Source organism: Labeo rohita, chromosome 6 (assembly GCF_022985175.1).
Source record: "Labeo rohita strain BAU-BD-2019 chromosome 6, IGBB_LRoh.1.0, whole genome shotgun sequence".
Lineage (NCBI taxonomy): Eukaryota > Metazoa > Chordata > Actinopteri > Cypriniformes > Cyprinidae > Labeo > Labeo rohita.
The window spans coordinates 19,725,055-19,747,798 of NC_066874.1; the positions used below are offsets into that span (position 1 = coordinate 19,725,055).

At 34.5% G+C, this 22,744-nt stretch overlaps 1 protein-coding gene across 1 annotated transcript in view; it reads right to left on the reverse strand.

Moving 5' to 3' along the window:
• Window positions 1-20,489, reverse strand: part of lepr (leptin receptor) — a 35,359-nt gene extending 14,870 nt beyond the window's left edge. The window contains 8 exon segments of the mRNA XM_051111555.1: window positions 2,410-2,548; window positions 3,224-3,369; window positions 7,877-8,058; window positions 8,456-8,573; window positions 9,638-9,808; window positions 12,657-12,709; window positions 15,570-15,622; window positions 20,241-20,489. Coding sequence (XP_050967512.1) covers window positions 2,410-2,548; window positions 3,224-3,369; window positions 7,877-8,058; window positions 8,456-8,573; window positions 9,638-9,808; window positions 12,657-12,709; window positions 15,570-15,574 — 814 coding nt within the window. The 5' untranslated portion in view covers window positions 15,575-15,622; window positions 20,241-20,489.
• Between the last annotated feature and the right edge of the window lie 2,255 nt (window positions 20,490-22,744).

The following is a 22,744-nucleotide window of genomic DNA, read 5'->3' on the forward strand; positions in this document are numbered from 1 at the left end:
GTATTTAAGACTGGCTACCGCACTCAACTGATTTTTTTTTCTCTTATCTGTATATTACTCACGGGCACCGCTATGGTCTGGGCATTTAAAAGCAAGTGAAGAAAGAATAATAAAAAATAGATAAATAAATAAATAAATAAATAAATAAATAAACACCCACCCGATCAGTGTCAGTATTCAGCTAAGATCATAAATAAAGCTCTAATCTACCATGGGAAAGTGTTTATATGTTACAGTTTATCTCAAGTAAGAATTTTCTTAGAAGTTGCTTCATTCAAGCTACAGAAAAATGCTCATTTCATAATACTGAGTCACTCTAAGTTGCAGGTGAATCTCGCAATTCTGACTTACTTTCTAGGAATTGTGAGCTATAAACTTGAAAGTGTCGGAATTGCATAATACAAACTTACAATTGCGTGAACAGTTGAAGTGTACAGAGTGCCTAAAAACCATACTTGAGTAAAAGTACAGACACCTTACAGTGCTCCACTACAAGCGACGAGTCACCAAGTCCAAAACAACTGAAATAAAAGTGCAGTAAAGAGTAAAAGTTTTAAAGTATCTGACTTTAACAGTACTTAAGTATTTTACTTATACTTAATATAGGCTCAAAGATGCACTAGTCAAAGAGACATGGCAGTGAAAATGAGTTTATAACTCAAAATTGCAAGTTTATATCTCACAACTGCATGTAAAAAAGTCAGAATTGCAAGACATTAAGTCGCAACTCTGCGAAAAAAGAATTGCAAAATATATAGTAATCTCACGATTCTGAGAAAAAAAAGTCACTATTGTGAGATATAAACTCACTACTCTGAGGGGAAAAAAGTCAGAATTGCGAGCTCGTATCTTGCAATTTTGACTTTATAACTCACAACTGCATGTTATAAAGTCAGAATTGCAAGACAAGCTCCCAACTTTGCGAAAAAAGAATTGCAAGATATATAGTAATCTCACAATTCTGAGGAAAAAAGTCACAACTGTGAGATGTAAACTCACAATTCTGCGAAAAAAGTCACAATTGCAATTTAAACACAATTATAAAAAAAAAAAAGTCAAAATTGCGAGATATAAACTCGCGATTCTGAGAAAACAAAGTCACAGCTGAGTTTATATTTCACATTTCTGACTTTATAACTCACAATTGCGAGTTTATATCTCACAATTCAGAGAAAAAAGTCAGATTTTCGAGATGTAAACTCACAACTGCGAGAAAAAAAAGTCAATATTGAAAAGTCGCAATTACATTTTTTATTTTTTATTCAGTGGTGAATTTTATTTAGTGGCAGAAACCGCTTCCATAAACAGCAGATGAGTATATTTAGAAGTTGAGTATGAATCAGTATCAATCATTTTAGCCATATGACCCCTTCATAACTGCTAAAGATAGATACATTCCTCACACTCAACTTCAATAAATTTAAGGATCTTTTATTGGCCTGAGACTGAACATGATGCTAAACAAAAGATTTAAAACGCAAACCACGGTTATGTTTAAATTATGAAGGCTTTTAATAAAAAACTATTTACAAGGAGGAATCTAAGCCGTACTAATAAACCTAACAATGATAAGGTAAAAGAACTCAAGGACAGTACTTACTCTGGCCTCATAAATATTTACAATACATTACCTTTTTTCATTTAAGAACAAGTCTAAATATTCTATAGTATTTTTAAATAGGTAATTACAGAAATGAAAATTGGTTACTATTATTATTATTATTATTATTATTATTATATTATTATTATTATCTGGTTTGAAAGAATTAAGTATGCCAATATCATATACCTTGCAAATGCAACATCTGACCTCAGTTTGCAAGCAAATGGCATATTAATGCTTTCACATTAGAAAACCGGCTGTTTAGCATTGTAATTCATTCTGAAAATGAACAGTGAATTGAATGCATCTTTTAGATGACAAATCAAAGAGGTATTCTGAGAGCAGAGCAACAAGCCAAAGCATTATACAGATGCAGAGTAGCAGAGAGTATACATGATTGTAATTAGCAAACGTCAAACTTTTAAGTGGAGGCTTAGGGAAGAAAATGAATCTCTTTGAAAGATAAATATAACTGGAACAGCAAAAGCAGTCATTTGCATGAAGTTTGATACACACTAAAAACCACTTTTAGACTCTGAATGATGTTGGGTTAAATGCGTCGACCTGTGCACTCTGTTGTTGAGAACAGCAGGCTGTAAGTCATGGGAATATGAGCATATCAGGCAGAAAACATTTTGAGGACCCTTTCATAAATGTCAGAATTTGCATATTTTTACTCATTCACTATAACTGATGAGCCATTAAATGGGAGGTGCAGAACTAAATTAATTCATGACCTAAATGTACACACATACAGCATGAATGGGAATTAGTATGTAAAATTAATGTGCATTACAGATCCTTACCATCCAGTGTGAGATAGAAAGGTTGGCTCCATTCACTCCAGTAGTGGAAGTAGCTTTGGCAGCGCACTTGGACCATGTATCTGATCCCAGAACTGAGATCATTCAAAGGCACCCAGGAACGTCCTTTGACCTTCACCATCTAAAAGAGCCATAGATCAAACAGATTCATTCACACTGTGTAGGTTAATTCCATATTACATTTTAAAAATTACAGTAAAAATTAAGAAATCACTAACAGAATAGTCAAAATATTTTATTATTCACATTTTCTTTAACAATTATGTTGGAGCATCTACAGAAACAATATGTTAGATTAATTTAAGTGAGATTTATTCATTAAAACATTGTTTATATTCATAAATGACATTTTTTGTACTTTTGGATATATGATGAAACATAATATCAACATACTGACTGTTAGTTTAAAATGTACAAATCAATACAAATCCCCTGGAGACTGGTTGGAACTAAAAAGTGTTCTTTATGTAAAATGGTTTACTTTTTAGGTGCTGTCGATATGTTAAATATTTAATGTATATTTCGGAGTCTATTCGAATATGCAAAAATGTATGTGAGCTAAAACCACACTTTAGATACAAATATCTACAAACTGTAATGAGATCATTGGATAAAGGAAGGTAGCTCCTCATCAACCATGCAAGAACTAAAGCATGTATAGAATAGTGCATATGGCAGGAATTCTAATTTTGTGGAAATGTGCGAGGCGTTCTGTGGAATTCTCTGGGGGCCTATAACAGTTTTCGCAAACATTACTTTTTAATGCTAATACAACATTCATCACACCAACAATTACCTCCCACTGCTGAAGTGAAGAATTGGATGAGTATCGGATCTCATAGTTTATGGCATCACTGTCAGGTTGTGTGTCACTCCATTTGAACAGTACCTCGCCTTCAGCCGTCACATTGTAATGCAGATTGACAGGAGGGTCTGGTCTTCCTGCGAAAGGAGGATATTCACAAAATATTAAATGATTATTTGTAAACTGGTAATAATGCTATATACATATATATATATACATACACACTACCAGTCAAAAGTTTTTGAACAGTAAGATTTTTAATATATTTTTTTAAAGAATTCTTATCTGCTCACCAAGCCTGCATTTATTTGATCCAAAATACACTCCAAAAGCAGTAATATTGTAAAATATTTTTACTATTTAAAATAACTGCTTTCTATTCGAATATATATTAAAACGTAATTTATTACTGTGATCAAAGCTACATTTTCAGCATCATTACTCCATTCCTCAGTGTCACATGATCCTTTATAAATCATTCTAATATGCTGAATTGCTGCTCAAAAAAATGTATTATCATTATTATTATCAATATTTAAAACAGTTTTCTATTCAGATAAATGCTGTTCTTCTAAACTTTCTATTCAAAGAAACCTGAAACATTCTACTCAGCTGTTTTCAACATCATAAATGTTTTTTTGAGCAGCAAATCAGAATGTTAGTATGATTTCTAAAGGATCATGTGACTGGAGTAATGATACTAAAAAAATCAGCTTTGAAATCACAGGAATAAATTATATTTTAAAAAACATTCAAATAGAAAACAATTATTTTAAATAGTAAAAATATTACACATTTTTACTGCTTTTGCTGTACTTAGGATCAAATAAATGCAGGCTTGGTGAGCAGAAGAGACTTAAAAAAAAAAAAAAATCCTGCTGTTCAAAAACTTTTGACTGGTAGTGTATACATATTTTATGTTTTAATTTCTGTATGTTTCTTTTATTTGCTTTTTAGTTTTCATCTTGCAGCATTAACTGTATGTTACACCATATAAACTTAAGAATATAAGGCTTGAGATAAAAAAATATCCTATATGCTTATGTTGATACCACATGCAGAAAGGTGTGAGTCAAGTAATGTTATTTTATTTATTTTACATCAAATCAACCCTAGTTTGAGGAGAAACACACAGATGCCCTAAAAGTAGACATATGTTGAGTATGCATTATTTTATATTACTTCTGAGACAGAAACTTCCTTGTTTAATCAGAATATAAATACTGAGTTGAAGTGCTCCTATTTGTCACACACACAGCAGAAACTGACCTACATGCAAGAATAAACCCTCAATTTTCTTATTCTACAATACTTTCTTGTTTATCGTGAATTACTGCCTTACAATAAGAGTTGGAAACATTAATCCACAACCCTTCAATGGCTGTTATCAGAGGGTGGGGAATCCACACATTGCATTATAAAAAAAAAAAAAAAAAAAAAAAAAAAAAAAAAAAAGTAGTGGAGGGTGTGAATACTGCAAAAATTGGCAGTTTAACATCTTCACATCACATTTTTAAAGGGAAATCCCCATTTTCGAAGACTGGCAAAACATCTTTAGCAAATGGAAAACCAAGCCAGAGCCATTTATTCTACAAAGGCCTGGCTGATGGTGATGGTATTTTGAAGTGAACACAAAAAAACAAATGTGTATGTTGTCCACAAGTATTATTTTGTACTGAACAAAGTATTTATGTTGCTCTAGAACAAGATGGCCTCAGCAAAAACTGCTTTGTAAAACAGGCAAAGCAATTTGCTTTATTTTAATAATAGCAATACCATTATTACTAATCAGCTGAGGCAGTCTTTATTAACAGACTAACATTATCTTTTAAAACCACTACCTCATGACACTAACACATTATAAAGAAAAATTCTCCTGTTGTTGCAATTAATACAAATAGGCTTACACTGATGGGACTTTTTATTCATTTGCTCTAATCATTAACTCGTTTTCTTCTTTTCCAACAAACGTTCAATGTACTTCAAAGAAATGAAGGAAGTGAAAATGTCAGAACAATTTGTTCACTTGAAATGAAACCAAAAGGAATCATTCAACTGCAAAAAGATCAATCTGATATCATTTACGTATCTTTATGTCATTCCAAACCCTTGACGTCTCCTTGTTCCATGAAACACAATCGGTTTATTTTTCAGCATGTCCAGACAGCAGCAATGAAAGTAAATGGTGAGCATGTCTGTTAAGCAACATTTTCAGTGAATAACACATTTCAGGTTTGTAAAAAAAGATTTGTAAGATCTCAGGAGGCCTGTAATATAGTGAAAGAGTCAGATGATTTGTAAGACCTCACGAGGCCTGTAATATAGTGAAAGAGTCACATGAATGACTTTTATGATGTTTTTGTAGTGCTTTTTTGTCCTTTTTTGCAGTTTGATGGCTTCTGGTTTGAATATTTCACTGAACTTAAGTTTTGATGTTCCACAGAAGAAGAAAAAAAGTCAAAGTTTGGAACGACATGAAGGCAAGTAAATGACGACAGGAACTTTATTTGCTGAATATCCCTTTAATCTCACTAATCTCATAAAATGTTACACAATCTTGCTTTGTTAAACTATTTGGTTGTACCTGTACAACGATAACACAGAGCCTAAGTCATTTAGCCATGCTATTATGAAATCCACTGTCTGGAAAAACACTTCAGACTAAATGTGTATTCTTCAGCCTCCAGTCCCAAAAAACAAACACGCCCTAATAAAACACCTGTTGCCCTGGCATCCGTCTCCATGAACTCACAGTAGCAATTAAGCAACAGTCATGTACTTACAGGTAACTGTGAAGATGATCTTTAGTTCCTAATATATTATCACAACCTATTTTAAACAAAAAGTGACTTTGTTGTAAAATAACATGCTACAAGCTGTATGATCAATCATTCTGTCACTTACGCAAAGGTACTACTGTAATATTTCACATTAGTGAAAATGAAGGAAGTTAGTAAAAATGAGTACATGAAATTGAGTTAACAAACAAGATAAACGATAGTTTAAATCAATCTTGAACAAAATATGTAGCAGTTTTCCCTTAGAAAGTTTGTGTTATAAGATCATGTTTAAGACCTGAAAAAAACAAAAACAGGAAATAACTAAATCTCCAGTACATTTTGCCAAAAGGAAACTTAGCACTTCTAGTAACTTTACACCCTTCCAAGTAAACATGGGCAGTAAAGAAGGAAATGAAATGGCTGATTTCACTTTGATAACATAAGATTAATAAAAACAGCATTATTCCAAATTGGAACTTGCTTACTGGTCATTCAGCCAAAGCTAAGAACGACAGAATGACAAACACAATGATAGAACAATAGACAGAACAATAGATAGATTCATAGAAACGGTAAAATGATAGATAGAATGATAGAACTGTCAATAGATAGATAGATAGATTAATAAAATGATAGAACAACAGATAGAACGATGGATAGAATGATAGAACAACAGATAGAACGACAGAACGCTAGATAGACAGAAGGAAAGATTGATAGACATAACGAGTGAAAGAACGACAGAACAGTAGACAGAATGACAGAATGATAGATAGAACGATAGACAGAACAATAGATAGACTGATAGAAAGGGAAAAATGATAGATAGAATGATAGAACGGTCAATTGATAGAACGATAGAGCGATGGAACAATGGAATGATAGATAGACAGATAAACAGATAGATAGACAGAATGACAGAACGATTGCTATAACAACAGAACGACAGATAGAATAAGAGTGATAGAACGACTGATAAAACGACTGATAGAACGATAGATAGAACGATAGATAGAACAACAAACAGAATGACTGATAGAATGACTGAAAGAACGACAGAACGATAGACAGAATGACTGAATAATAGAACGATACAGAACAATAGACAGAACGATAGATAAATAGACAGATAGCTAGACAGATAGATAGACAGACAGAGATAGATAGATAGATAAAGATAGATAGATAGATAGATAGATAGATAGATAGATAGATAGGGACAGATAGACAGATAGATGATAGATGATAGATGGATAGATAGATAGACAGATAGATAGAACAAAAGGAATGATTGATAGAATGATCGATAGAACGATCGAAAGAACGATTGAAAGAATGACAGAACGATAGACAGAACAACAGACAGAATGATAGAACGACAGAACGATAGACAGACAGAGCGATAGATAGACAGAACGATAGAACGATAGATAGACAGAACAATAGAACGATAGATAGACAGAACGTTAGATAGAACGATAGATAGATAGAATGATAGAACAATAGATAGATAGATAGAACGACAAATGGAATGACAGAACAACAGATAAAACGACAAATGGAATGATAGAACGATAGAACGACAGATAGAATAACAGATGGAACATTAAATGGAATGATAGAACGAGCTATAGAATGATCGATAGATATGATCGATAGATAGAATGACAGAAAGATAGATAGAATGACAAATGGAATGACAGAATGATTGATAGATCGATAAAATTATAAAACGACAGACAGAACAATAGAACAAAAGAATGATAGCCATAACAATAGATAGAATCACAGAACGACAGAACCATGACAGACAGTTAGACAGATAGATAGATAATAAAACTGTAAATCATAAGGCAGTTCTTACGCAGATGACGTGTGCTGACTTGCATCTCGGGTGACTTTGCAGTACTCTCATTCAAAGATATACTGATGGTCAGTGAGACAGTTGCATCACTGCCATGAAGAGAAACGGAGCACATGGCAGCATCTTCCCCAGCACACCGAGCAGCATGGTTTGCTTCACCGGAAAGTACATTCATTTGTATGCTAAAATGAAAAAGAAAAGTTAATATAAAATAATCAATAAAACGTAATATCCATAACTTTACATTAAGCCTCTAAGGAACTCACAACAAAAGGAACAAACAAAAATATTTATCATATGGTGTCCTAAGTTTGGGATCAACACAGGCTAATCTTTATTACAGAAGAAATAATCACTAAGTTAGAATCTGTATATACAATGGAGGGGGAAAAATATTAATTAAATAATACAAGAAAAGAAAATGTGGTAATAATTAAGGTATAGAGTCTAGATGTATTATATCATCTGCATAACCCCACCACGTACACACTTAATATGTCCTGAATTCAATTTAAGCACAAATTGGAGCAGCGGCTAATCAGTAGTCTGTGGAAAGCAGAATGAAAACAGGGGACTCACACTAATTGAGGCCTAACGGTGAGCAGACTTGCAGCGGTCGCTGCTCTGTGGCTCTTTGCATTACAAATCAAATTTGTCCGTTCACCTTCAAGCCAGCACAGGATGTCCAAACAGTTTCCTGAAAAGAGATTGCATTCCCACGTTAGTCTCTTTCATCACAGCCTATTGCAATTAGCAGCCTCTAGAAATAACATCTGCAAATTATTTCTGCGAGAACACAGCCTCATTACATGATGCATAAACAACTTGAAAGATACAAACACGATGCTTTGAATCAACATAAAACATCAATTATTCATAGTCTAGTTGAAATTCTATCTGGATTGTTAAGTTTTAGACTTGAACTACTGCAGAAGTCCAACTCAAGTAGATGGGGACTTTTTTTTTCTTTACAACTTATGAACACGTTAGAAAAAAAAATAAGCATCCACCTCTGAGTATTTGTATTGATTCCTTTTCTGTTTTTGCAGAGCCACTTCACACTTTAATAGGATTGCAGACCTTAACTTATTTTGCATTTAAATGCTATAAATTTATTTGTAGACTTTAATTATTGTCCTGAGGCCTACTGCAGTAATGAGAATTGATTAGCATGTGTAATGGCACCCATCTACTTGACTCGAGGGGCCAATCCTCTCAGTCTCTCTGGTTCACAGCTGTAGCTAAGACCTCTTCACCTGAAGGTCATCTGATGCAAATATGAATAAAACTGCTTTTTTAAGGCCTTGAAATGGCAAGACTAACTCATAAATTGCCTTTCATTTATTTTGGACACTACCGTTCAAAATTTTGAAATTGTATGATATTATAATTTTATTTTTTTTTTTTTGAAAGAAGTCTCTAATGCTCATCGAGGCTGCATTTATTTGATTACAAATACAGTAAAAACAGCAATAATGTGAAATCTTATTAGCATTTTAAATACTTATTTTAAGATATTTTATAACATAATTTATTCCTTTAGTCTTTAGTGTCACATGATCCTTCAGAAATCACTCTAATACGCTGATTTAGTTTACATATTATCAGCAACGCTGCTACCGATGACTACTGACCAACAGTGTTTTTGACATATATTACTACTTCAACATTTTACAAACATGAAAACACTATTTTCATTCTTTATTCCAAAAATGTAATTCCGAAAGCAACGATTGTAATATCACACAGATTGATTTTTACCAGAAAGAGGTTTTGTAGCATTTAGTAGCTGACACTGTCCTAGAGGTGGGTGTTCTGAAAGACCACCGTTATGTGTCTGAGCAAAGGGCAGCCCACAACATAGCACAGCTTTCCACTTCAGGTCTTCGTAAACACCACCCCTGCCATCAGAAGGACTCAAATCAGCAAGACCTGGAACACAAGGATCTCAATGTGAGTGACATTGATTTGCAATACTATTCAAATCCAACAAACAAACAAAAAAAAAACTCAAGAAATAAACAGACCTTACGTATAAAAGAAAAATCTACTGACAGATTCAATTTCTTAGAAGTGCTCAGAACTGAACATTCATCTGAAAGCTACTCAAGGACTGTGTAGGACTGCAGCATAAGCAAGCCATCATACATTTCCAAACAAGGATTTAATACTTTTAAGTTAAATTTAATTAAAAAAATCTTAACATTTCAATTTATTCTGAAAGCTTTGAAACTTTTTGTTGAAAATGTTCTTCTGCAAGACACATGCAGTTCTGTTAGAACACCAGAAGTTATGGACTGCAGCTTTAAATAAAGAGCATAATTCATTTATTAGATGTAGTGTGTTAACTTTCTGCACCACTAGTGCTACCTCATGGAGTTAGGGGTCGACCAATTATCGGCCTGTGGTGCGTTTCCCAAAAGCATCATTAGCTAACTATGGTTGTTAGTTCCATTGAAATCTATTGGTAATGATGGAACTTACAACCACAGTTGCTTTCGGGAAACGCACCCCTGGCTGATTATTGGCACAGATATTAAGCATTTTTAAGGTTACCATTATCTGTCACAAAACCAATTTGCCGACAAGATAATTTAAAATCATTTTTCAAAGACTGTTTTTGTCAGAGCCCTTGTTATTCTTAATTTTGACATTAATTTTAATTTTTATACCAGACATAAATATTGGTTCAAAATATCAGCTATCGGTCTACTTGATCTGTATTGATCTTGATCTTGCATCGGCCCTGAAAAACGTCATGGAATTGCAAAAATAATGACTATTTTCATAATAGTTTTCCAAACACAAAACTTATTTTTTAAATGTAGTTTCTAAAGTTTCTGCACCACTAATGTTACCACATGGAATTAGGGGTCGACTGATTATTGGTGCCGATATTAAGCATTTTTAAGGCTATCTGTGTTTGTCCTTTTCGAAACAGATTAGCCGATATTAAGCATTTTTAAGGTAATTGGTATCGGTCATTTTTAAAACCAATTTTCTGATCAAGTAATTTAAAATCATTTAAGGAAAGTTTTTGGCAAAGCCCTTGTTATTCTTAATTTTGAGATTAATTTTAATTTTTACACCAGACATACATATTGGTTTAAAATATCGGTCTACTTGATCTGTAATAATTGTTATCACATCGGCCCTGAAAAACACATATCAGTCGACCCCTACGTGGAAATGCAAAAATAACAACTATTTTCAAAGAAGTAATTTATTGAATGTAGTTTGTTTGCTTTTTGCACCACTAATGTTACCACATGGAATTAGGGGTCGACCGATTATAGGCACCGGTATTAAGCATTTTTATGGTTATCGGTCATTTTCAAAACTAAAATATTTTAAAGAAAGTTTTTGTCAGTGCCTTTGTTATTCTTAATTTTGACATTAATTTTCATTTTTATACCAGATATTGCTTCAAAATATTGGTTATTGGCCTACTTTATCCGTATAAAATGGCATCAGCCCTGAAAAACACATATCAGTTGAGCCCTACATGGAACTGCAAAACTCAAACACCCATTTTCCATTGGTCAGTAAGACAAATGACCCCGCCCCCAAATAAATAGCAATGGTTGCATCAAACAGAGGATAGTTAAGATGATCAAACAGAGACATAATGACACAGCATTTATAATTTATGTCAAATGGCATACACACAGTGCATATTAGGCTAGGATAAATACGTTGACATCAAAATGTATACATTTCTGGCTGACTCTGATAAGATGATAATTATTTTTGTGATAAATGGCTGATATTACTATTTTATTAATTAAATGACCTAAAACTTTAAATTAAAATTAATCAATAAATTCAAATGCTAAAAGTGAATTTAGGAATTACAACAATACAACTTATGGTTCAATATGAAAAATGGATACTCATTGATTCTCAAATTATTGTTGTTTTTAAAGATAGTTCACCCAAAAATTTTAATTCTGTCATTAATTACTCACCCTCATGTTGTTTCAAACCCGTAAGACCTTTGTTCACCTTCAGAGCACAAATTAAGATATTTTTAATGAAATCTGAGAGGTTTTTGATCCTGACATGACATGAAGGTGAGTAATTCATGACAATTTTAATTTTTGGGTGAACTATTCCTTTAAGTTATTGTGTTAAAGATTGTATTAAGAAGACAGAAAGAGTAATATAAACATAAATAGGTGAAATGCATATTCACAGTTTATTTTGTTCTAACACTGAGCAATACCGATACATTTTTTAAAAATCCCCAATATCATCCCATAATCAATATGGCACTAATTTATTGTGCATCATTCCTTTACATAATTACAATAATATACATTTTTATTTAACCCAAAGCGACAAAACATTTTCACCTTCATTTACCAGCTGCACTACTGTTACCCTGAAGGCCTATGGGCATGGCTCTTTCTCATCTGTACATCTGTCTATATGTGAGGCCCCTAGGCGACCGTTAAAAGTTTATAGTCTGATTCATGATGTGGGTGTAATCACCTCCCTCCTCCACCCCTTTCTTTCAATCTACCTCTCTCTCTCACTACCTCTCTGTCGTATTCTATCTCTCTGTGCATTCATCAGCCTCCTGCACTTTGTGCGCTCAACCATAACCCATCTCTGAGGTGGGCAGAGGGACTGCTGACAGCTGGTGGGTGTCCAGTATGCTACCCAGGTCTTTGCCTCGACAGCAAATAGGAAATGGAAAACAATGAAAAGACGCTGGATACAGAATTTAAATATAAACAGGAAGTGTAATTTTAGCTTAAATGCAGTAACGACTTACCTCGTGAAATGGTAATGAAATTCACAAGAAGCACGAGCATGATAAACAGAGACCTACGGGAAAGAGAGGACATCTGTAAAATGGTTCAGTATGGACATGACTCACTATCTTTAATGCTGGAATGGTTGAATCTTTAAGCTCAAACAGCGTGACAGCGTTTAGTTTACTCATTATACGACAGAGTCCCATTCCAGTGCTGCTTGAGTCAAAAGCACTTCTGTTGTTGTTTTTTAGAAAATGCTTCCAGCTAAATTAACTAGATTTTTACATTTTCTGATTAAACTCTGAGAGGTGCAGATGAAAATGTCAGCATCACAATTGCTATTCAGTGTTATTTTATTGTTTAATGTATGTACTATTACTTTATATTAGTAATTACTCACCCTCATGTCATTCCAAACCCATAAGTTCATATTTGAAACACAAATTAAGATATTTTGGATGAAATCCAAGAGCTTTCTGACCCTGCATAGACAGCAACGTAACTGACATGTTCAAGGCCCAGAAAGGTAGTAAGGACATCATTAAAATAGTCCATGTGACATCAGTGGTTCAACCCTAAATTTATGAAGCTACAAGAATACTTCTTGTGCGCAAAGAAAACAAACAGCGATTTTATTTTAACAACTTCTTCACTTCCGTGTCAGTCTTCAACTTGCATTCACTTGTCAGTTGCGTTGCTGTCTATGCAGGGTCAGAAAGCTCTCTGATAAATATTTCCACATAAATATCTTAATTTGTGTTCCAAAGATGAACAGAGGTCATACAGATTTGGAACAACTTGAGGGTGAGCAAATGTTGATCATTTTAATTTTTGGGTAAACTGTCCCTTTAAAGGAGAAGTCCACTTCCAAAACAAAGATTCACATATAATAGACTCACCCACTTTTCATCCAAGATGTTCATGACTTTCTTTCTTCAGTCGTAAAGAAATGATGTTTTTTGAGGAAAACATTTCTGCATTTTTCTTAATATAATGGACTGATATGGTGCCCCATTTCTGAACCTTCAAAATGCAGTTTAAATGCAGCTTCAAACGATCCCAAATGTGAAATCCCAGACAAGAAAGAAGGGTCTTCTATAGTGTAATGATCGGTTATTTTCATAAAAACAATACAATTTATATACTGTTTAATGTTAAACGCTCGTCTTATCTTACCTGGACAGTTTTTTCTGGTTCATGACAGTTAGGGAATGTTGAAAAACTCTCAAGTTCTCCCTCAACTTCAAAATCATCCTATATCGCTGTTTTACCTTTTTTGTTAAGGGTGTTTGATCTTCTTTGCATGTTCACTTTGCAAAGACTGGGTCGGAACTTCTGCAGCAATGTAGGATGATTTTGAAATGATTTTTAAAGTTGAGGGAGTTTTTCAACATACCCTAACTGTCTTGAGGCAGAATACACAGAGTTCAGGGAGAGCAAGGCAAGACGAGCGTTTGAAATTAAAAAGTATTTAAATTGTATTTTTCCTTGTCAAAAAATCTTATTGGAATTTCAGTTTATGCTTTAGGATCTTACTGGATTCTTAGAATCCTATTGCACAATCTGATTTATTTTAATGGAATTTCACTTTTTCCCTGTAAAGTTTTTTATTTTAATTGGATTTTAACTTCTCACTTTTTATTGATTCATAGAATCTTATTGGACATTGTGATTTTTAAATGGAATTTCACTTTGCCCTGTATTATCTTATTTGATTCTGTTATTCAATTACTTTTTCTGTGTGTGTACACAATAAAAATGCAGCATATATGAAAACACAAATATAAACACTGAAATTCATAATATTACAGTAAGGCAAAGATAATAAATATGATATTTTATAATGTACGAATAAGTTAAAATGTATTACACGTGACTAAGAATTCACAGAAACACAAACATCTATATAGGGTATTGTCCTGACGCTTCCCCTTTAAGAAATCCGAATGTAGCGCACTTGCAACTGTAGCACGTGTAATTGAACAGTAACGGTCTAAGAGAGAAGAAGCTATTAACGTTATTAACGTTGTTTAACTTGTTAAAAGTTGACTTTAAGATGCTAAAAAGTAAGAAATACTGCTAACGCTGATCTGGTCTACATCCTTAACGAACAATTTTGGGTGAACGACATCTGTCGGTGAGTTATTGAACTCGTTTGACTGTTTCTGGTGATTAGCAGAGGAGTCTGCGTTACAAGTCAAAAGCTATAATGAAAATAACCAATCGTTTTGCTAGGTAAGACCGCTCTTCTTTGGCTGGGATTGTTTACAACCGCATTTGGGATTGTTTGAAGCTGCATTTAAACTGCATTTTGGAAATTCAAAAGCGGGGCACCATAGCAGTCCATTATATGGAGAAAAATATTTTCCTCAAAAAACATAATTTCAGAAAAACATGAACATCTTGGATGACAAGGGGGTGAGTACATTATATGTGAATCTTTGTTTTGGAAGTGGACTTCTCCTTTAACTGTGTTTGAGGACAAAGATAAATTAACACAAATAATTATCAATAAATATCCAACAATAACTGGTACCAATGAATCAGTAACATACGCCAATAAACAATATGGTGCACCCCAAAGTCTATTTTCTATTTTCAGTAAAAAAATTTAAGTCAGAATGCTTAAAACCAAAGAGAATGTCTCAATCCATCAATCTACATAGTTTGGAAAATGTTAAGTAAAGGTAATAAGAAGACTGTGTCATCCAACTCTATCTCTTCCTAACATCAAAATTACAAGAAACAAAGAAATGTTGAGCAATGTTTTTGCAGTATTACTTGGCTAGTTTTACATCCTTCAAATCAAATTCAAATTACTCACATAAATGGATTCATTAACAACTCATTAACCACTCTGAAATGCGTAAACAATGATGTAAAGCAACAGTGAAACATAGCTCTAATCAAATCTAATTAGAGATACTTACATCATTTCATATAATTTTGAGCATCATTTCTTTTCTTGATGGAGCGATGGAGTCTACAATGAGAGAGAGAGAATAAGAGAGGAATGGCCTCTGCGTGGGAAGATAGACAAATTTGATTTGAACTAAACCACTGACGAAAAAGAACGCAGGAATAGTTTTACTCTCTTAAGGGATGGAGAAGTCATTCCTGAGTCACTTAATGGAAAATAAAGCAGGCAAACGTTTTGGCACACATTAAACGTATCAGGCAGTAATATGACACCGGCTTCAGAGTGAATTACTCTGCTCTGATTATATTTGCCTTTGATTCCCTGGCTTACGCTTTCTCTGACGAGATAAGTCACCTTTCTTGTACGAGGCAATAACAAGCACGGCTGCTTCCCACATTTCCATACCCTCAAGTTCCTGGATGTTCTGAAATGCTAGGTCAAATTAAAAAAGCGCAACACTGTTTTGACTGTGTGCCTGCGCAAACATGTTAAGAGGCAGCAACACCCATGTTTAGCATTTCCTGGCATCTTACTCTGAGCAATATTGTGAAATCTAAAACCTGTTTTGCCACAATGCTGCGATGATGAGTCAGAACACAACTGACCTAGTGAACGCCATAAATGCGTACAAAAAAAATGAAAACCAGTGCTTCATAATCTGCCTTGCGTGCAACGAATAAAACACTACAGGCCCCATAATGCAATGCTTTCCACACCATCTGTTAAAGCCACCTGGTGCTGCTGCTGAACCAAACATCATATAAGGTAATCTGACATAAAAACAGGTTAGATGTGAATATGCAGGAAGACAAGGCAAGTGGCCATTCACTTTAGTAAAGCCCTTTTTCCAGAAAGGCTCTTGTGAACATCTCATGTAGTCATGTAAAGTCCCCTATCAAATATCAAAACAACTTTGATGATGCTTAATTTTGTCAACAACAAAAAACCAAATGCTCGCCAAAATGAATATTAACTCGGACAGGATACTAGAACATCTCAAATCTGATACGTTCAATGTGTTGCTTGCTTTGATTATTGCAATGAGGAGGAAAACCTCTAACATTGTGAAGCCACTCAATGGAAAACAGAGTCCAGATGTTCTGGGATAGGTTGTATGTTTAACCTACATGTGAATTAAATGGTGCAGAACAAGGCAAAAATAAACGTTAAAAAAACTATGAATGTTAACCTCTAACTGACCAATTTCACGTGACGCAGTGGTGATAAATAAAGCCCTTAAAGAAGAAGTTCACTTCCAGAATAAAAATTGCCTGATAATTTACTCACCCACACGTGAGTCAAGATGTTCATTTCTGTCTTTGGTCGCAATAAAATTAAGGTGTTAATGGACTTGGTTGAAAGTACAAATCGCAGTTTCAATGCAGCTTCAAAAAAATACTACTCAATCCCAGCCGAGGAATAAGGGTCTTATCTAGCGAAACGATCAGTAATTTCCTTAAAGGAGAACTCCACTTTCAGAACAACAATTTACAAAAAAATTACTCACCCCTTTATCATCCAAGATGTTCATGTCTTTCTGTCTTCAGTCATGAAGAAATTATGGTTTTTGAGGAAAGCATTCCATGTAATGGTCTTCATTGGTGCCCAGATTTTGAACTTCCAAAATGTAGTTTAAATGCAGCTTCAAAAAGCTCTAAATGATCCCAGCTGAGGAAGAAGGGTCTTATCTAGTGATACGATCAGTCTTTTTTTTTTCGGAAAATTTGTTTACTTTTTAAGCACAAAAGCTTGTGTAGCACAGGCTCTGGGATGCGCGTCCACGACACTACGTACTATTGAATCATGTCAAAAGGTCACGCGGAGCTACAGACCCAGTGTTTACAAAGCGAACGTGCAAAGACTAAGGAAGTGCAAGTAAGTCAAACGCTGTTTACAAACAAAAAGGTACAACAATGTCAGATGATTCTGAAGTTGTAAGAGAAAATGAGATGGAGTTTTTTTGCCGTACTCTACCTTTTTGAGAGACGATGAACTTAGACGTGATTTGTAGCGTCGTGGACGCGCATCCCAGAGCCTGTGCTACACAAGCTTTTGTAAAGCTAGATAACGCTAGATAAGACCCTTCTTCCTCAGCTGGGACCATTTAGAGCCCTTTGAAGCTGCATTTAAACTGCATTTTGGAAGTTCAAAATTGGGGCACCAATGAAGTCCATTATATGCAGAAAAATCCTGAAATGCTTTCCTCAAAAAACATAATTTCTTCACAACTGAAGACAGAAAGACATGAACATCTTGGATGACAAGCGGGTGAACAAATTATTTGTAAATTGTTGTTCTGGAAGTGGAGTTCTCTTTTAAACAATAAAATTTATATACTTTTTAACCACAAATGCTCATCTTGCACTAGCTCTACAATGTGTGTCTACAACTTCACACATTATGCAATTATGATGGAAATGTCACATGCGGTTAGTTCTTCATCTGTGTACTTCGATTCAAAAAGGTAGGGTAGGGTGAAAAACTCATTTCCTCCTCTAAATTTACAATCATCCGAAATCGTTGTTTTACCTTTTTGTAAAGGACATTTCTCTTTCTTCACACGTTTGCTTTGTAAAAACTGAGTCGGTACTTCTGCCTACATCAAACGTGATCTTTTTAACATGACTATGTGATGCGTGAGGTCGAGATGATGCAAAATGAGCATTTGTGATTTAAAAGTGTAAGATTTTTAATTTTTTTAGAAAACGAGAGTTTGTTTTGCTAGATAAGACCCTTATTTCTCTCCTGGGATTGTGTAGAGCTCTTTGAAGCTGCACTGACACTGCAATTTGGACCTTCAACTCGTTGGCCACCATTAAAGTCCACTATATGGAGAATAATCCTGTAATGCTTTTCTCGAAAACCTTGTTTTCTTTGCAAGTGAAGACAGAAAGATATGAACATCTTGGATCACACAGGGGAGAGTAAATTATCAGGACATTTTCATCCTGGAAGTGAACTTCTGCTTTAAGGGGTTTGAACCTACAATCTTTCAGATGCAAGACTAGATCTTTACCCATTTTGGGGTACAATGATTTTTAATTAGCGTTAATAAGCAGCAGGAATCCCGCACTCATCTTCTCATTTATTACATTGTCCAATATGCAATGCCACGTCCAACAGATATCCTCAAATTAATTCAGTTCCTTTCAGAAAACAGGTTCAAGAAATAAAAATCACATGCAGGTTAAACATAAACCTATCTCAGGACATCTGGACTCTGTTGTCCACATTTGAGATGTTCCAGTATTCTGCCGGAATTAACATTCATTTTGGTGTGCATTTGTTTTCTGTTGAAGCATTACGAATAATATAATCAAATTTAAAAAATACACTTCCAGGATAGTATTCTGATTCTCTCATAACAAGCAAGCATGGTAGTAGTAAAATCTTTCTGTCATGATTCTATTAACTAATAATATATATATATGTATAATTAACTAGTAAACACAACATTTTAGTATATTTTATTAAACCATACATGGTAATAATACATGAAGCTGACTCCTGTGTAACACTTCCTCAAGATTTATTTTTGTGCTTGATTTTCTAACAATTTCCAAACCCTGTGCTGCATCGGAAGTTCTGTGGCCAAATGTGAGGCTAAATGTGGAAGTGATTGTGCATAGTCGATCACATAATGCTGACGGGCTTTGACAAAAGCATATCGTAAAAATCGACAGAAAAATTTACTGGAGAAATGTTTACTTCTAGAACCATCTGTTGCACTGGTGTCATAATTGCAAGCAGACTGTCGTAATTGCATGCAATTAAAACCTAGTGTGGCAATAAACATGCGAAAAAAATAAAATGCGTCAAATGTGTGTTACTGTTTATTATGGATTGCCTACGCTTTATTAATAAGAACGTTTATTGTCATTTCTTGTGCCGTTTCAGTTCTTTTTTACAGTTGTATATTTAATACATTTGGAACCTAATTTGCATATTTTGCAGAAAATAATGTATTAACATTAAACAGTAGTACAATTAATTTTTATCTCTTTATTTGTTTCGTATTGGTTGATAAAAGGGTTACACACTGAAGCTGTAAGCATATTTCCATTACATTTATTTGTAACGTCCACTGTTCCGCTTTTAACTTTTCCCACCAACAGTTAAATCTTCAGTTCACTTCACGTGCTCCGACTAAAAGCTAATTCAGCCCTTCTCTTCATTGTGATCGGACATGTCCGAAAGAGATGATTCTCAGTTCAATGAATCAGTTCAAAGAGTCATTGACTCGCAAAAGTGCTCGCACAGATTTATAAACCGGTTCAAAAGATTCACTAAAAGTTCCAACTCAAAAGAACGACTCGTTCAAGAATTGGACATCGCTATAATGGCCACGGAAACACTGACACTGCTCCGGACACAAAAATGAGGAAACCCCAATAATTAATTATACAGCCACTGATAATAAGCCTCTAAGTAACCGCAACACAAATCGTGTCTGAATACATAAAAACATTAGAGTGGAAGAACATTATCCAGACTGTTCGGATAAGCACGCACAAAACAGGTCACTAAATTACAAAAGGTGAGTAAAGAAATAGTTCTTCATGGTGTTAGCTTTAAAAGGTCTCAAGTTGCTTGCTAAAAGTGTAAGACGGTTTAACCGCTATCACGGCTGCCTGCGATCATCCGCTTGAGCTGAGAGTGAAATATGTGCAGAATGTCTCACCTGAGGTTATCGCACTTTTGGCTCTCTGTGGATTTGATCCAACTACACTGGCAGAGTCTTACTGTACGTGTCCTACTTCGATTAAAAATGAAAAAGCTCCAAATCCAGAGTTAATCTCTTCCTCCTGTAATGAAGAATGTCTGTAGTCGGTTATGCAGACTAGGAGAGGCGTGTGACTTTACTAATGTTTCCAGAGCTCGGCATCCTGAACTCGAGCGCTGCCGCCGCCGCCGCTGCTGTGCGTTTCCCGGCGGAGGGAGGGGCACCTTCTACGGAGCGTATTGCGTCACAGCATAATCATCTTCATTGTTTAATTTCTGGCAAGGAAAAGAAAGTCTGCAGCGTTTGTTGTATTTTACAACGTACACACCTTCCCTGAGGAAATGTCTGAATAAGTGTTTACCCTTCTCTGTTCCAGTGAAATTCACTGAACTAGCCTAAATATATTCTGGTACTGGTCATGCTGCTAAGCAAGTGTTTAATATTATTATTATTATTATTTTTAATCGTAAGCGCTTCCTACATAAGAACAAAAGGCTAATATCTTTAAGCTGTAATTCTCACAAATATTAAAAATAGATATATTTTTAACAATAACATACTATAGTTATTGTTTTAACCGATCTGTAAACAGTCATAATTAAAATACTCTAAATAATGAGTCACTGGTAATTGAAACAAATGAGCGTCTTGCTGTTTCACTTGCACTGTTGCAGTTTAGCGACATTACGTCATCCGCATGATCTCAACATGCTGTCATCACCTAAAGTGAGCGCGAGGAGGCTCCCACGTGACGTGCTTGTCTCATATATGCATGATCTTACATGGGATCGATGTAATAACCACACAGTGAGGTCACGTGATATTTACTCCACAGCTCTTTTTCACTGTAGAAGTAAAACGTAATCCATATTTCACTTATTAAAACATATTTATTACTACTTCTCACTCAAAACTTTTCATAAGCAAATCCATTTGAGTATATTGTTAAAAATAAATATTATAGCAATAATACTGCCTCGACATCTATTAGACCTTGGATGATGTTTAAGCCATAAGCAATTTTCGGTTATATAAACAGGAATGCAGATACAAACACCAAAGCAGTACGGAAGTTAACAATGATGCTCAAAGGCTTGAATGTTTATCAACCTTTATCAGCCTTTTCCAGGCCCATACCGTATACACATAATGCTACAGCTTGTATAATAAGCATTTAAATGCATGATATGCACTATGTGGCCTCTCTCATGCTGTGATGGTAGACCAAAAACACCACGTATGTCTTTAGCAGTTCACAGCAGGTTGGAGAAAGTCGGCAGGGTGCAATTTAGATGGCAGCCATGCTTATCAAAACCTTATCAGAATCAAAACTTGAAAATCCATTGCTACAGAAACATATTAGGATTAGATTTACAGCTGTGAAAAACAAATATATAGGGTGTACAACTGAAGAACCATTTCCAAACATAGACAAAAAAGTATTGAATTGAGGTGTTTCAATTAAACCCATTGCCACAGTATAAAAATGTATAAAATCAAGCCATGCAGTCTGCATTTGTAAACATTTGTGGATAAAACAGTCATTCTAAACAGCTTAGACAACATTCACACTGCAAACCTTAGTGCTCAATCCTATTTTTTGGCTCAGATCTATTTTTTTTTTTTTTTTTTTTTTTTTTTTTTTTTTTGTATAGCTGTTCACATTTTTGTTTTTTGAATGTGGCCAATATCAGATTTCCTGTGTGAACAGACCATGGTTTTGAACTGACCTGCATATGCAAAAAAAAAACAAAAAAAAACAATACGAACAGGGTTGCCAGGTTTTCATAATAAAATCCGCCCTATTGCATTTTAAAACTAGTCCAAAACTAGCACAGTTGTATTCTGGGGGGTAAATATAGCATTAGTGGTATCGCTTCAACACATGAAAAATCAACTCACGGCAACAGTTAAAATGTAGCCAAATTCCACTGGAAAACTGTGGAGTTTATTTATTATGTGATCTGTCATAGAAGCCAGCGAAATTATGTACAGGAAATATGAAAAACTTTTATTATATGAGCCCTTGTGTTTTGCTTGTTTATAGAGTTGTCACTGTAATAGAGTGTTTTCACAGCGTGTCATCAATCAGCCATGTTGGTGGCAGTGAAAGTAAACAATTCCACTGAACCAAATGAAATTTGCATATTTTGCTTATTATTGCTGCTGAAAATGGTCAATTATTGTCATGTTTTGGGCTGTACTAATCGGAAACTGCCAAAAGTTATAACAAATCAAGGAGAAGAGTGCAAAAACTGTCTGAGGAACAAAAGGCATTTGTGGTTGGCCATACTGAACCAAGATTTCCAGAGCAAGAATCTTGACAACATTCATGTTGTTCTTTTCATTTCCGGTCAGGTAGGTAAAATATTAGGCTAATATGTTAATTAATACTGCTTGTATGTATCTTTATCACCTTTTAACTTTAGTTTGTCAAAATATTGCAGCCTTATATTGATGTG